The sequence below is a fragment of the Anomaloglossus baeobatrachus genome, chromosome 5 (genome assembly GCF_048569485.1).
Source record: "Anomaloglossus baeobatrachus isolate aAnoBae1 chromosome 5, aAnoBae1.hap1, whole genome shotgun sequence".
Classification (NCBI taxonomy): domain Eukaryota; kingdom Metazoa; phylum Chordata; class Amphibia; order Anura; family Aromobatidae; genus Anomaloglossus; species Anomaloglossus baeobatrachus.
This window is the reverse complement of record NC_134357.1, coordinates 494,715,060-494,727,541: the sequence shown is the minus strand read 5'-3', so window position 1 is coordinate 494,727,541 and position 12,482 is coordinate 494,715,060. Positions and strand designations below refer to the sequence as shown.

General features: G+C 50.2%; 1 protein-coding gene across 2 annotated transcripts in view; it reads left to right on the top strand.

The window, feature by feature from the left end:
• The first annotated feature begins 339 nt into the window (after positions 1-339).
• The window catches only part of MYH10 (myosin heavy chain 10), a 123,441-nt gene continuing 111,298 nt past the window's right edge, over positions 340-12,482 (top strand). For both annotated transcript variants that reach the window (XM_075350752.1, XM_075350751.1), the window contains exons 1-2: positions 340-418; positions 7,380-7,750. In XM_075350752.1, the coding sequence (XP_075206867.1) occupies positions 7,406-7,750 (345 nt within the window). In that variant the 5' untranslated portion in view covers positions 340-418; positions 7,380-7,405. The remainder of the gene's footprint in view (positions 419-7,379; positions 7,751-12,482) is intronic.

Sequence of the window (12,482 nt, the reverse complement as noted above, 5' to 3'; positions counted from 1 at the left end):
GTTTCTTCTAATCAGCATTACACCCACGTGGGGCGCACTCAGCTGTCAATCAAACTTGCGCAATCCGGTCCAAAAAGGGTGCCGCCTACCTACGGATTCCATGGAAATCATACTAGCCAATAGTAACGACGTATTGGTGATTGACAGCCATCCCAGCCTGTGTAATGAAGGAGAGGGCGGGATAAAAGAAGGGAAAAAAATGATGGAGAGGGAACGAAGTAACGGTTTCTAGATGATTGACGGCGCCAATAGCCAATCACTGCTGAGAGAGGGGGTGGAGGAGAGACGGAACTGGCCAATACTGGAGGCGCAAGTGTTAGTAAGGCTCCGCCCATTGTCTATGGGCGTTCCCGGTGAGGTGACAGGCTGGTGGTTACCGGGAGGCGCAGAGACAGAGAGAGGAGCCCAGGAGCCGCCGGTAAGAGGGGGATGGTGGCCGGGGCGGGGTGTTTTCATGGTAATGGGGATATTTGCTTATTTCAATGCTATTACCCCTCCGGGGGGATTAGTGAGCCGCCCCTCATAGCAGGCAGGGCTCTCCTTTATGTGACCCCTCATAGTGGAGCCTGGCTGCAAAGTGATGGACATTCCTAGTCATTCTCCTCAGTGGAGGCTTCTGTGACTGAACACCCAGTGCCCAGGTAATGCCCCTCATCATACTGCATCAGTACAGCCCCTCAATGCCCCATGTGTGGGTGATTCCCCCACTAATATCCCTCCTGTCGTGCCCCATGTGTGGGTGATTCCCCCACTAATATCCCTCCTGTCGTGCCCCATGTGTGGGTGATGCCTCCCACTAATACCGCTTCCTCTGTTCCCCGTTTGTGGGTGATGCCCCCCACTAATACCGCTCCCTCTGTGCCCCATGTGTGGGTGATGCCCCCCCACTAATACCGCTCCCTCTGTGCCCCATGTGTGGGTGATGCCCCCCACTAATACCGCTCCCTCTGTGCCCCATGTGTGGGTGATGCCCCCCACTAATACCGCTCCCTCTGTGCCCCATGTGTGGGTGATGCCCCCCACTAATACCGCTCCCTCTGTGCCCCATGTGTGGGTGATGCCCCCCACTAATACTGCTCCCTCTGTGCCCCATGTGTGGGTGATGCCCCCCACTAATACCGCTCCCTCTGTGCCCCATGTGTGGGTGATGCCCCCCACTAATACCGCTCCCTCTGTGCCCCATGTGTGGGTGATGTGCCCCATGTGTGGGTGATGCCCCCCACTAATATCACTCCTGTCATTACCCATGTGTGGGTGATGCCCCCCACTAATACCGCTCCCACTCTACCCCATGTGTGGGTGATGCCCCCACAAATAATGTACCCCATATGTGGTTCATGCCCCCACTAACACCGCTCTCTCTGCGCCCCATATAAGGATGATGCCCCTCACTAACACCACACCCACTGTGTCCCATATATGGGTGATGCCCCCCACTAATATCCCTCCTGTCGTTTTCCATGTGTGGATGATGCCCTCCACTAATACCGCTCCCACTGTGCCCCATGTGTGGGTGATGCCCTCCACTAATACCGCTCCCACTGTGCCCCATGTGTGGGTGATGCCCTCCACTAATACCGCTCCCACTGTGCCCCATGTGTGGGTGATGCCCCCACTAATACCGCTCCCACTGTGCCCCATGTGTGGGTGATGTCTTTGCCCCCCCCCCCCCCCCCTTCAATTTGCGCTTCTATGGTGCCCTATGTCTGGGGAAATATTTCCTTGGTCAAGTAATATCCTTGGCTTTCCTGAAATTTGATTAATCTCTCGCTGTCTAGTTTTTTTTCCCCCCCTTCTACAATCTGCCCCAAACTAAGATTCTGCCTCTTGTAATAACACCTAAGTTGTGCCCATTTTACCATCCCCTTTACAAAATGTATTCCCCCTCTTGTGCCTGATGCCCAGGCTATATATGCCCCTTCTGTTTTGCCTGATGCCCAGGCTATATATGCCCCTTCTGTTTTGCCTGATGCCCAGGCTATATATGCCCCTTCTGTTTTGCCTGATGCCCAGGCTATATATGCCCCTTCTGTTTTGCCTGATGCCCAGGCTATATATGCCCCTTCTGTTTTGCCTGATGCCCAGGCTATATATGCCCCTTCTGTTTTGCCTGATGCCCAGGCTATATATGCCCCTTCTGTTTTGCCTGATGCCCAGGCTATATATGCCCCTTCTGTTTTGCCTGATGCCCAGGCTATATATGCCCCTTCTGTTTTGCCTGATGCCCAGGCTATATATGCCCCTTCCTTCAGACTCTGCCCCTCCTAAATTCATTGTCTTAATCACTGAACCCCAAATACTTCTTTGCCCACTTTGCAAATATGCTATGTACCCGCAAGCCACATGCCTTTCTCTGGAACAGTTACTTGTTAAGGAACTACCCTAACCTCTAGACCACCCTTAATTCCTGGGCATGGGCATTAGCACCCAAATACTTTGCTCACCTTTTGAGATTATTTTTTTTTTTTTAGCCCTATACCCCACCTTCCCTCCCCAGCTTAAAAAAAAAAAAAAAATATGAAGGGGCACGACCTAAAATAAGTTTCCAAATCGTTGCATTCTTTGCTATACGTCTACATAGGAATGCCAGTGTAGTTTTGGCTGGCAGTGCCCAGATGTTGCCCTTCACTAACCCCAAGTATTTCCCTTTTAAGTGGGTGACCGTGGGGTCTAATACTTGTAATGTGATCCCCTTCTTCCTTGTACCCTGTAAGGTGCCCCCAGGAATTCCTTAGTGTCCCCTCCCCTTTTTTGAATGACAATGGTCTCCACCTTGAATCTCAAAATGATGGTTTCCCTTGGTAGATGAATGGGTTAACTGTTCTTGCTCGTGGTCTGGGTAGAGCTCTGCCATGGAAAATGCCATGCTGGCCGCCGGTCCTTCCCCATTCATTCAGGGATCGTGGAGGCAGCCATGTTTTGCTCTCTGCAGCAGAGGAGGGGTTAATGTATTGGCCATATGAGTTACTCCGGCCTTGCCTGCTACCTTCAAGGGCAGCTTGATTTCTCTCCCCCTTAGTCTGGTGCCCATGTGTTTTGGGCCTGCTCGCACATTGTCCTCTGTAGGTGCCATCTCCTCCTTCTGGATGGGGCATGTCTTATCTGGCTGCAGAACATCTCGCAGCCACATCAGGGGCACCACCCAGGTCTTTCTTTTCAGCGTGACCTTGTTTGGGGGGGAGGGGATGGCAGGAAAGGGGTTAATTCCGAGGAACAAGTGTGGAGAACAGTTACCCAGCGCTGGGTGGGCGGCTGCTCAGATCTTATTCCAGCAGCTCGTGGGGAACAAAGAGCCGTCTACATCATGACTTGCAGCTTCCATGCGCTCGGTGGGTCCTCCTCTGCTGTGTAGCCCCCTCCTCTCTGCCCCCCACCTCCTACAGGAACATACGGCTATCCCCCATGTACCCATCCTGCCCCAAAAATCTGCACCCGGCTGTCACCCCCCTTCATTTGTCTGCAGCAGCCATACGCTCCCCATTTCCTATAGGGTCTGGGGCCGCTCTTAGTCGTATTAACCTGCATGTGTCTGTATCCGGATTATTAGGTAGCGGGTATTACGCCCGCTTTATGGTAACGTCGCCCTGCGTGTAATCTGCCCGACCTTATAATCGTTATTATACAAATTATTTCCAATCAAGGATTGAATTCTTCTTCTTCTTCTCCTAAAGAAGTTTTTTTTTTTTTTTTGTAAATTCTTCTCATATTTCGAGGCGGGGGGCCGAGGGCTGATTAGTCTCCTGCTGATCGTACCCGCCATGAGATGGCAGCGCTTTTGACTTGTTTTTAGCTGCATTTTGCTGGTGGTATCACTGGCAGGGGGATGTTTGAGAACCCACTGTTGGTGAGGCGTAGGGACTGGTATGGCATTACTGGTTTGTGGGTCATCCTACCTCTGAAATGACTTGTAGACGGGCATGGCATTACTGGTTTTTGGGTCTTCTCACCTTTTGAAGTGACATCACTTTAGTCTGACCTCTGGGAACCCCACCCTCTCTGCCCAACAATACTGATAAAGGGGCCGCAGAGCTGGTGGTCCCCCTTTTATGGCCGGGGTACTGATGTGCTTTACAGTGGGTGTCTGGTAGACTACTCCAGTTCTGCCGCCCCTTCTTTTTTAGGATCGGTGGGGCGCCCAGAAAATCTGGTGCCCCACAAATCGTTAATATCGTATCCTCGAATACTGGATATAACCAAGCACGTTGGACCCCCCCAAGTATCATACTGTCCTCAGTAGCCAGACGGTCCCACAAATTACACATCACAAGCTCATGGTAACCTGTTTTGGTCCTGGAAGTTATTTGGGCATTGCATGGCATCACCAGCACATAGGGCAATGGTAGACGTTTTACTAATTTCTATGGCCGTACTACATGATATAATTGAGGAGGTGCGGTAACTGGCACATGGGGTGTTAAGTGGGGGTAAGTCACATTGTAGTTTTTGTTGGGGGCTAGTAACAGGTAATGGGTAAGTGGTATAACCAGGTCAGAGGGTATAGGGTTGAATTTATTTGTTAATCTTCTTCCATAGGTGAGCAGAAATTTGGTTCACAGGGTTTCGGAGCACCCTGCTCATTTAAAGTGGATCTGTCACTTACCTAAAATATTAGGTTAAATACCCTGTAAAATCCCCGAGCTCCTCTGATTGTGCCACTTTTTTCCCTTTTGTGCTGCGTCGCTCCATTGCAGAGATATTCACATTTGTCATTTTGGAGCACGGTATGTGAAATCTCTGCTTGCAGACCAACTGGGCGTTTTGTCAGTCTTTTTTGGGGTTGTGCACTTTCACACCTTCCCTAAGCTTTCAATTGCAGTTACTGAGACTTATTAGATCAGCTGCATGACTTTTTTAACTGGTGTTGTCTGGGAAGGAGGGGTGAAAGAGTCCGCCCCTAGGGAAGACTTTGAAGAAACGCTCAGTTGGACCTCAAGCAGAAATTTCACATTCTGCGCTCTGAATGCAACAAATATGAATATCTCTGTAATGGGGTGACGTAGATCAAAACGGAAAAAATAGACAGAATTAGGGGAGCTCAGGGATTTTTACAAGGTACTCAACCCCCGATTTTGGAAATCAGTAGGAGTCCTCTAGGTGGAATCCCATACCAATCCAACAGTTATCACCGGATTTGATTCTACTTTTTAGAGCGCGTGCATATTAATGGTTGTGTATTCAATACCGGACAGATCAGGTCCTACGGAGAAGACTCTTTTTGTGATTGGCATTCTATTTCTAGACCGGACTACCCCTTTAAGACTCAACTTTTTAGTAACCGTTATTCATAAAACATTTGGCACTCAAGGCTAAAAGTTGTCCAGTTACCATGTTCTGGACTTTCCTTGGGCAAGTATGGGCTCCGTGATGGCCAATGCTACATTTTGATTGACTATGTTCATTTAGAGAAGAGTCTGGGGAGGGAGGGTGCGAAGCAAAGCTGTGCGGAGTTCAGTCAGATGATGTTATGGTTCTGTAGTGGATTGGATGACACACACTGATAGGCTTCCTGGAGTTTTACAAGGGCTGAGCTGTGCCAGGAAAGAAGCAACAGGTGAAGTCATTAGTCACCCAGCTCTGTAATAATGGGAAGGCTATATCCAGCCTGATTACTAAGTACATCCCCTACTGTGAGACAGCAGAATCCAGACACTCGCCCTAGTAGGATGTCTCCTGGGAAGTGGGAAACGTGGCTTGTATTGATTGGGAAGTGCTACTTGTATGTAATCCCTATCACAGTTGATAATTATGTCATCACTACAAAATCATATGCGAAATACCCAACTTCTATATATGTGGACAAATACACAGAAGAATAACTACTATAATACTGCCCCCTATGTACAAGAATATAACTACTATAATACTGCTCCAATGTACAAGAATATAACTACTATAATACTGCTCCTATGTACAAGAATATAACTACTATAATACTGCTCCAATGTACAAGAATAGAACTACTATAATACTGTCCCCTATGTACAAGAATAGAACTACTATAATACTGCCCTCTATGTAATAGAATAGAACTACTATAATACAGCCCTCTATGTAATAGAATAGAACTACTATAATACTGCTCCTATGTGCAAGAATAGAACTACTATAATACTGTGCTGATATACAAGAATATAACTGCTATAATACTCCCCCTATGCACAAGAATATAACTACTATAATACTGCCCCATGTATAATATAACTACTATAATACTGCCCCTAGGTACAAGAATATAACTACTATAATACTTCCCCTATGTACAAGAATATAACTACTATAATACGGCTCCTATTTAAAAGATGAGGTTAGATCTACGTATAGATGAGTCCTGATTGCTGCTACCAGAATCATCTGGTGGAGAACAACACTAAGGGGTACTTCACACACAGCGAGATCGCTGCTGAGTCACGTTTTTTGTGACCTCATTAGCGATCTCGCTGTGTGTGACACTGAGCAGCGATCTGGCCCCTGCTGTGAGATCGCTGCTCGTTACACACAGTGCTGGTTGGTTTTTTTATTGTTGCTCTCCCGCTGTTAAGCACACATCGATGTTTACCTTAGTTACCAGTGTCCGCAGCTTCCAGACGCCGGCTCCGTGCAAGCACAGCGTCGCTTGCACGTCGCTGCTGGCTGGGGGCTGGTCACTGGTCGCTGGTGAGATCTGCCTGTTTGACAGCTCACCAGCGACCATGTAGCGATGCAGCAGCGATCCTGACCAGGTCAGATCGCTGGTCGGATCGCTGCTGCATCGCTAAAGTGTGAAGGTACCCTAACCTTTCAGTCTGGTGGATTTCCGGTAACCATATATTGTTAGTTTCGTTATTTTGTGATCACTTCTGTAAATTTGTTTTTCTGGGCTAAAATTTAAAGGGTTTATCCAGGAGTTTTCTTAGTTCTTAGCCAAACTTACAAAAATATCAGTCCGGTAGTTGATTACCTGCCTGTTCTGCCCAGAGATGGGCTCAGCTGGAGATTCCTCTCTTCAGCAGAGCAGCACCTTTTCTTCTGCTCTGTTTTTGAGGCGTCATTGCTGATGTCATGCTGATTGACAGCCGGCTCCCCGCAGTTAGGCAGCATGAAGTCAGCAGAGACGTCCCGTCAACAGAGCAGAGTGGAAGAGAAGATACTGTTTTGTCGATGTGAAGTCAACGGAAGCAGGGGGATCACTGGCAGAAATTAGTCGCTGGGCACAACAGGCAGGTAGTTAGCAACTGCCTGCCTGTTAGTTCTCAGCCCCGTACAAAATAAGTCCTGGATAACCCCTTTTTAATATTTATTTTTTTCATGACTAGTACATACTAGTATACACCATCTACTGACCCTCTGTACCTAAGCTCGTCTTACCGATTACCACTCTGATTTGTGTCTTCTCTCTGTAGGTGATTCCTAGAGACTCCTAATCATAATGTCTCAGAGAGTGGGGCAGGATGACCCCGAGCGATACCTCTTCGTGGACCGCGATGTGGTCTACAATCCAGCCACACAGGCTGACTGGACGGCCAAGAAGCTGGTGTGGGTGCCATCGGAACGGCACGGGTTTGAGGCCGCCAGCATCAAGGAGGAGAAGGGTGACGAGGTGGTGGTGGAGCTAGCGGAGAATGGCAAGAAGGCCATGGTGAACAAAGACGACATCCAGAAGATGAACCCACCCAAGTTCTCCAAGGTGGAAGACATGGCGGAGCTGACGTGCCTCAATGAGGCCTCCGTCCTGCACAACCTAAAGGACCGATACTACTCGGGGCTCATCTACGTAAGTCAGAACTTTCTCCCTTTGTGTATATGGGAATGTGACTGATATTAATTTCTTCTGTGTTGCCCTAGATTAGAAAATCATGGTGATATTTTCCATTAAACACTGCTACACTTTCTCCTAGGTTGTGTGTAGTATCGCTATTTCGCGCCATTAACTTCTATAGAGCTAAGCTGCAGTACCCCAGACTACCTGTGGACAGTGTGGCACTGTTTCTGCAAGAAAGCAACCATGTTTTTCCAAATTTGTGCATGCTTTTTTGTTTCTTTGGGCCAGGCCGCTATAGTTGCACTATCTTTTCACAGTTTTTTGTGCCCGTTAGTCCTTTAATGGGGGCTTCCATGAACTGTGCGCGCTGGGTTGTTGTTTTGGTTTGATATGGGCTCAAGAATATGGTCACTTTCCAATAATTTAGGCTGATTCGGGATCTCCCAAGAGCAAAGTTCAAAGAACAAAATCCTATTTCCAGGTGAGCGTAATACGGATGCATTATTTTATAGTCTTTTTAAAACCCTGTGTCACAAACCACCGGGGGGGTCACTCAGAAATCCCACCGCTGCCACCAATATGTCACAAACCACCGGGGGGGTCACTCAGAAATCCCCCGCGCTGGCTACCAGTACGTCACAATCGGGGGGTAACAAGTGGGGTCACCCCTCCTTTATACCTCCCGACCGACAGACAGAGCACGTGACGCGCTCTCTAGCGCCCCTCTTATAGTCAGGCCAATTATGGAATTGCCCGACAATAAGCAAGGAGGCCGCTATACTACTTATGCCGATTATTGAAGGGTCCCCGGTGAGAGTAGGGTATATATTCCCCCGACCTCCGCGGGCGGAATATATAATATCTTCCCGAATCTCACTGGCCTCCCCTGTCACAGCTGCAGCTGTGTGTGTGTCTATGGTGTCTATGCAAGCAGAAATATCAGAGTTCACTCCCTCCTCCCTTACATCATTCATAGATAACACATTAACATTGTCCGGAGGCATGTCAGTACGGGCTGAAGGTTCAGCCCTTGGTTGGGGCCCAAACTGGGAGGTTATCTGCCCCAAATCTGTCCCAAGTAGCACGTTTGCGGGGATCCGATCAGTTACCCCCACCTCCCTCACCCCTCGCCCTGCGCCCCAGTCCACATAAATGTCAGCAACAGGCAGCGCCGGGTCAGTGCCTCCAATCCCGGAGACAGCGAGGGTTTTTCCAGGGATCAAGTCTTGGGGGGACACCATCTCAGGCCGCACCAGAGTCACCTCCGAGGCGCTGTCTCGCAGTCCTATGGTCACAGACCGGCCGACGGTGACAGGTTGGAAGCTGTCCAGGGACCTACCACCACCCCCACCCACACAATACACCTTGGGCGGCCCTTGGGACGGGGACGGAGCCGGGGCCTTGGGACGCTGAGGGCACATGGCCTTGAAGTGTCCAGGTAGGTTGCACTGGTGGCACCGTCTTGGTTCCGCCACGGGCCTGGAGAGGGGAGTTGAGGGGGACACCCCCTGCAGTCTAGGGGCAGGTGGGGCAGTCGCAGAATTCATCTTACCCCCTCTCCAGGTGCTGCTGGTGGCCGCTCTCCTGGCCTCAGGGGCCCGGTTGTTGGTGTAGTCATCGGCAAGGGCAGCTGTAGCCGTGGACCCCTTTGGCTTCTGGTCTCGGATGAACTGGCGGAGATCCTCAGGGCAGTTCCACAAGAGTTGCTCCGTGATGAACAAGTCCAGGATCTCCGGTCCGGTGGAAAGCTGCAGGCCTTGGGTCCAGTGGTCGGCAGCTCGGGCAAGTGCCCGCCGGTGGTCAGCCCAGGAGTCCTTTGGTCCCTTCTGTAGGCTCCGGAACTTCTTGCGGTAGGACTCTGGAGTGAGGTTGTACTGTTGGATCAGGGCCCGCTTGATGGTGTCGTAGCCCTGATCTGCCTCAGCAGGCAAGTCCCCAAGGATATCCAGGGCCTTACCCCTTAAACGGGGGGTCAGGTATTTGGCCCACTGCTCCTTGTCCAGATGGTGCTGCAAGCAAGTCCGTTCAAAAGCAGTCAAAGAGTCCAAGTCTCCATCCTTCTCCAGCACTGGGAAGTCCTCAACACGGACCTTTGGAAGTTTGGTGTCTTGAAGGTCACGTGTGGCTGATGAGGGCCGGAGCTGAGCTAGCTGCAGCTGGTAGTCACGCTCTGCCTGGCGCTCTTCACGCGCTGCCTGCCGCTCCGCAGCCTCAGCCTCACGCGCTGCTTGCCGCTCCGCAGCCTCAGCATCACGCGCTGCCTGCCGCTCTGCCCTGCGCTCTGCCAGGAGTTCCTTGTAGCCCTTCTGGTCTCCAGCCTGGAGAAGGGCCATAGCCATTTGAAGAAGGCTATCCGAGCCTCCCAGGCTCGGTGGAATGGCACGTGGTGATCTGCGGCCCGCTGCGGAGCCTGGTGCTTCACTGTCCATTGCAGAGCGGAGGGCTGGCATCTGGCTCGTTGAGGACCCTTGGGTGAGCTGCTCCTCATCTTGTCCATAATTGCTAGGTTGTGCAATGTCCTCTGCAGAACGGTTTTCTGGCGTCGAGCTCCTGGAGGACTCGTGGGCAACCTCCTCATTACTGTCCACAGCACCGTCCTCCCTCTCTTCGGCTCCTGCCTTAGCATTGGCCAGTTGCATAGCTCTGCTCCTGGTGCCATCAGCCATTCTTGCAGACTTTTGGTCACTGACACAGAACTGACACCTGATGCCTCCACACACCTTACAGTATCTGCACTCTGACACTCTAGTGTTGAGCTAGTCTGAAGACCCCAGCAGCCACAGCTGCTGCAGGCAGTCTTTAGTGTCTGGGAGTATGGGTCTCACACTCACACACACTATTATCTCGATCCCACCGCTTGCCACCAATATGTCACAAACCACCGGGGGGGTCACTCAGAAATCCCCCGCGCTGGCTACCAGTACGTCACAATCGGGGGGTAACAAGTGGGGGTCACCCCTCCTTTATACCTCCCGACCGACAGACAGAGCACGTGACGCGCTCTCTAGCGCCCCTCTTATAGTCAGGCCAATTATGGAATTGCCCGACAATAAGCAAGGAGGCCGCTATACTACTTATGCCGATTATTGAAGGGTCCCCGGTGAGAGTAAGGTATATATTCCCCCGACCTCCGCGGGCGGAATATATAAAATCTCCCCGAATCTCACTGGCCTCCCCACAATAATCCTTGGCACAATTCGCTGCCACCAACCGATTTACGGTAACTATTAGCCGAACACACAGACGTGGGATTCAAGATCGAGATAACAGAACAGCCCAAGATTAATTATATAATTTAATCAGCCTAAAGCACACTAGAAACTACAATATATACAATAGGGAATCTACAGAATATACATATGTCAGAGTACAGTTACAATCAAAGCATGGGTTACAAACAGGCATACACAGTTCCAGCAGTTACCTTGTTGCGTCTGGCCACAGGGGGGCGCTGTACCCAGGTTTCTAGGATCCTTCCCACAGATGTTTCCTACACGTGCCCCCAGCGAAAAGACCACTGGAAAATGGCCGAAGTAGGGTTATCAACCTGGGCAATCCAGGTCCCCTCCTACCTTAGTGACCTCACAGGGAGCACTGCTCCACCCCTGGCTGGAGTTATGGACAAAATCCACAACATGGAATATGGCCATAACTTGGCCTGGGAGCGTCGTAGGCGGACGCCAATGCTCTCATTGTGACAGTTATGAATTTAGCTACAGAACGAGGGGACTCATGACCTGTCTGCCAGTTCCCCATTGGCTGATATCACGCCTGGGGCATTTCCCAATGTCCTGCTCCCATAAAAAGGGTGTGCCGGCATCGTCCACATGCGGAGACACCATTTTTATGGTTGCCATATTTATCGGAAATATGGCTTGCGAGATATGAACCATTTTTTACTGGAGTCGTTCTGTCTGGCTATTTCCATAGCCTTGCTAATGAGATACAACTCTTGTTACAGGGGGACGGCAGGGAGTCATCCTGTGTCCATTGTTCCCACACCACCTCATTTCCATATCACAGGACATGGCCATGGAGGTGTAACACCTTCACAGATGCTGGACATTGAGAACAAGAAGGGAGGGGCACTGCCAGGGAGTGATGAGAGATTATGACTGGAGTCATAATTCATCTTCATATCCCGGGATTTGCCTCACACCCTGCGTCCCGGCTTCCACAGTTTAACCCCTTCACTGACGTACAATTGCATCATATGCATGATCCCTGCCATTGATGCTCAGCCCACAGCAGTTAATCTGTTATATGCTGCCGTCAATCTTTGACAGTGGCATTTACTCTGCGCCAGCGGGGGGCGAGTTATTCTCGACATGCCCGTGACGTAATCGCGAGGCACTGATGACTTTCGATGACAGCTGGGGGTGTGATTAAGACCCATGTGCCTGCCATGATGATACTCCTGTGAAGGACGGCTTCTAGTTGGCGTTCATAGGAGACCTTGACACTCCCTATATAGAGCAGTACGGTGGTATTGCTGTGTATGGATTAAGTGATCAGATGACCACAGGTTCAAGTCCCCTAAAGGGGACTAATAAATACAGTACAAAGTAATAAAAAATCTTCTTAAAAATCTATGTTGGGAATAGGTTAAAGGCATAGGATGTGCCGAAAATGTCAGGTCGATGCTCTTCTCCTCTTGATAACGGGGCCATCAGGATCTCGGGCTGGGACACTGTCAAAATATGGGTGTAAAAACTCAAGGAAATGATGACCTCAAGACGTGAGG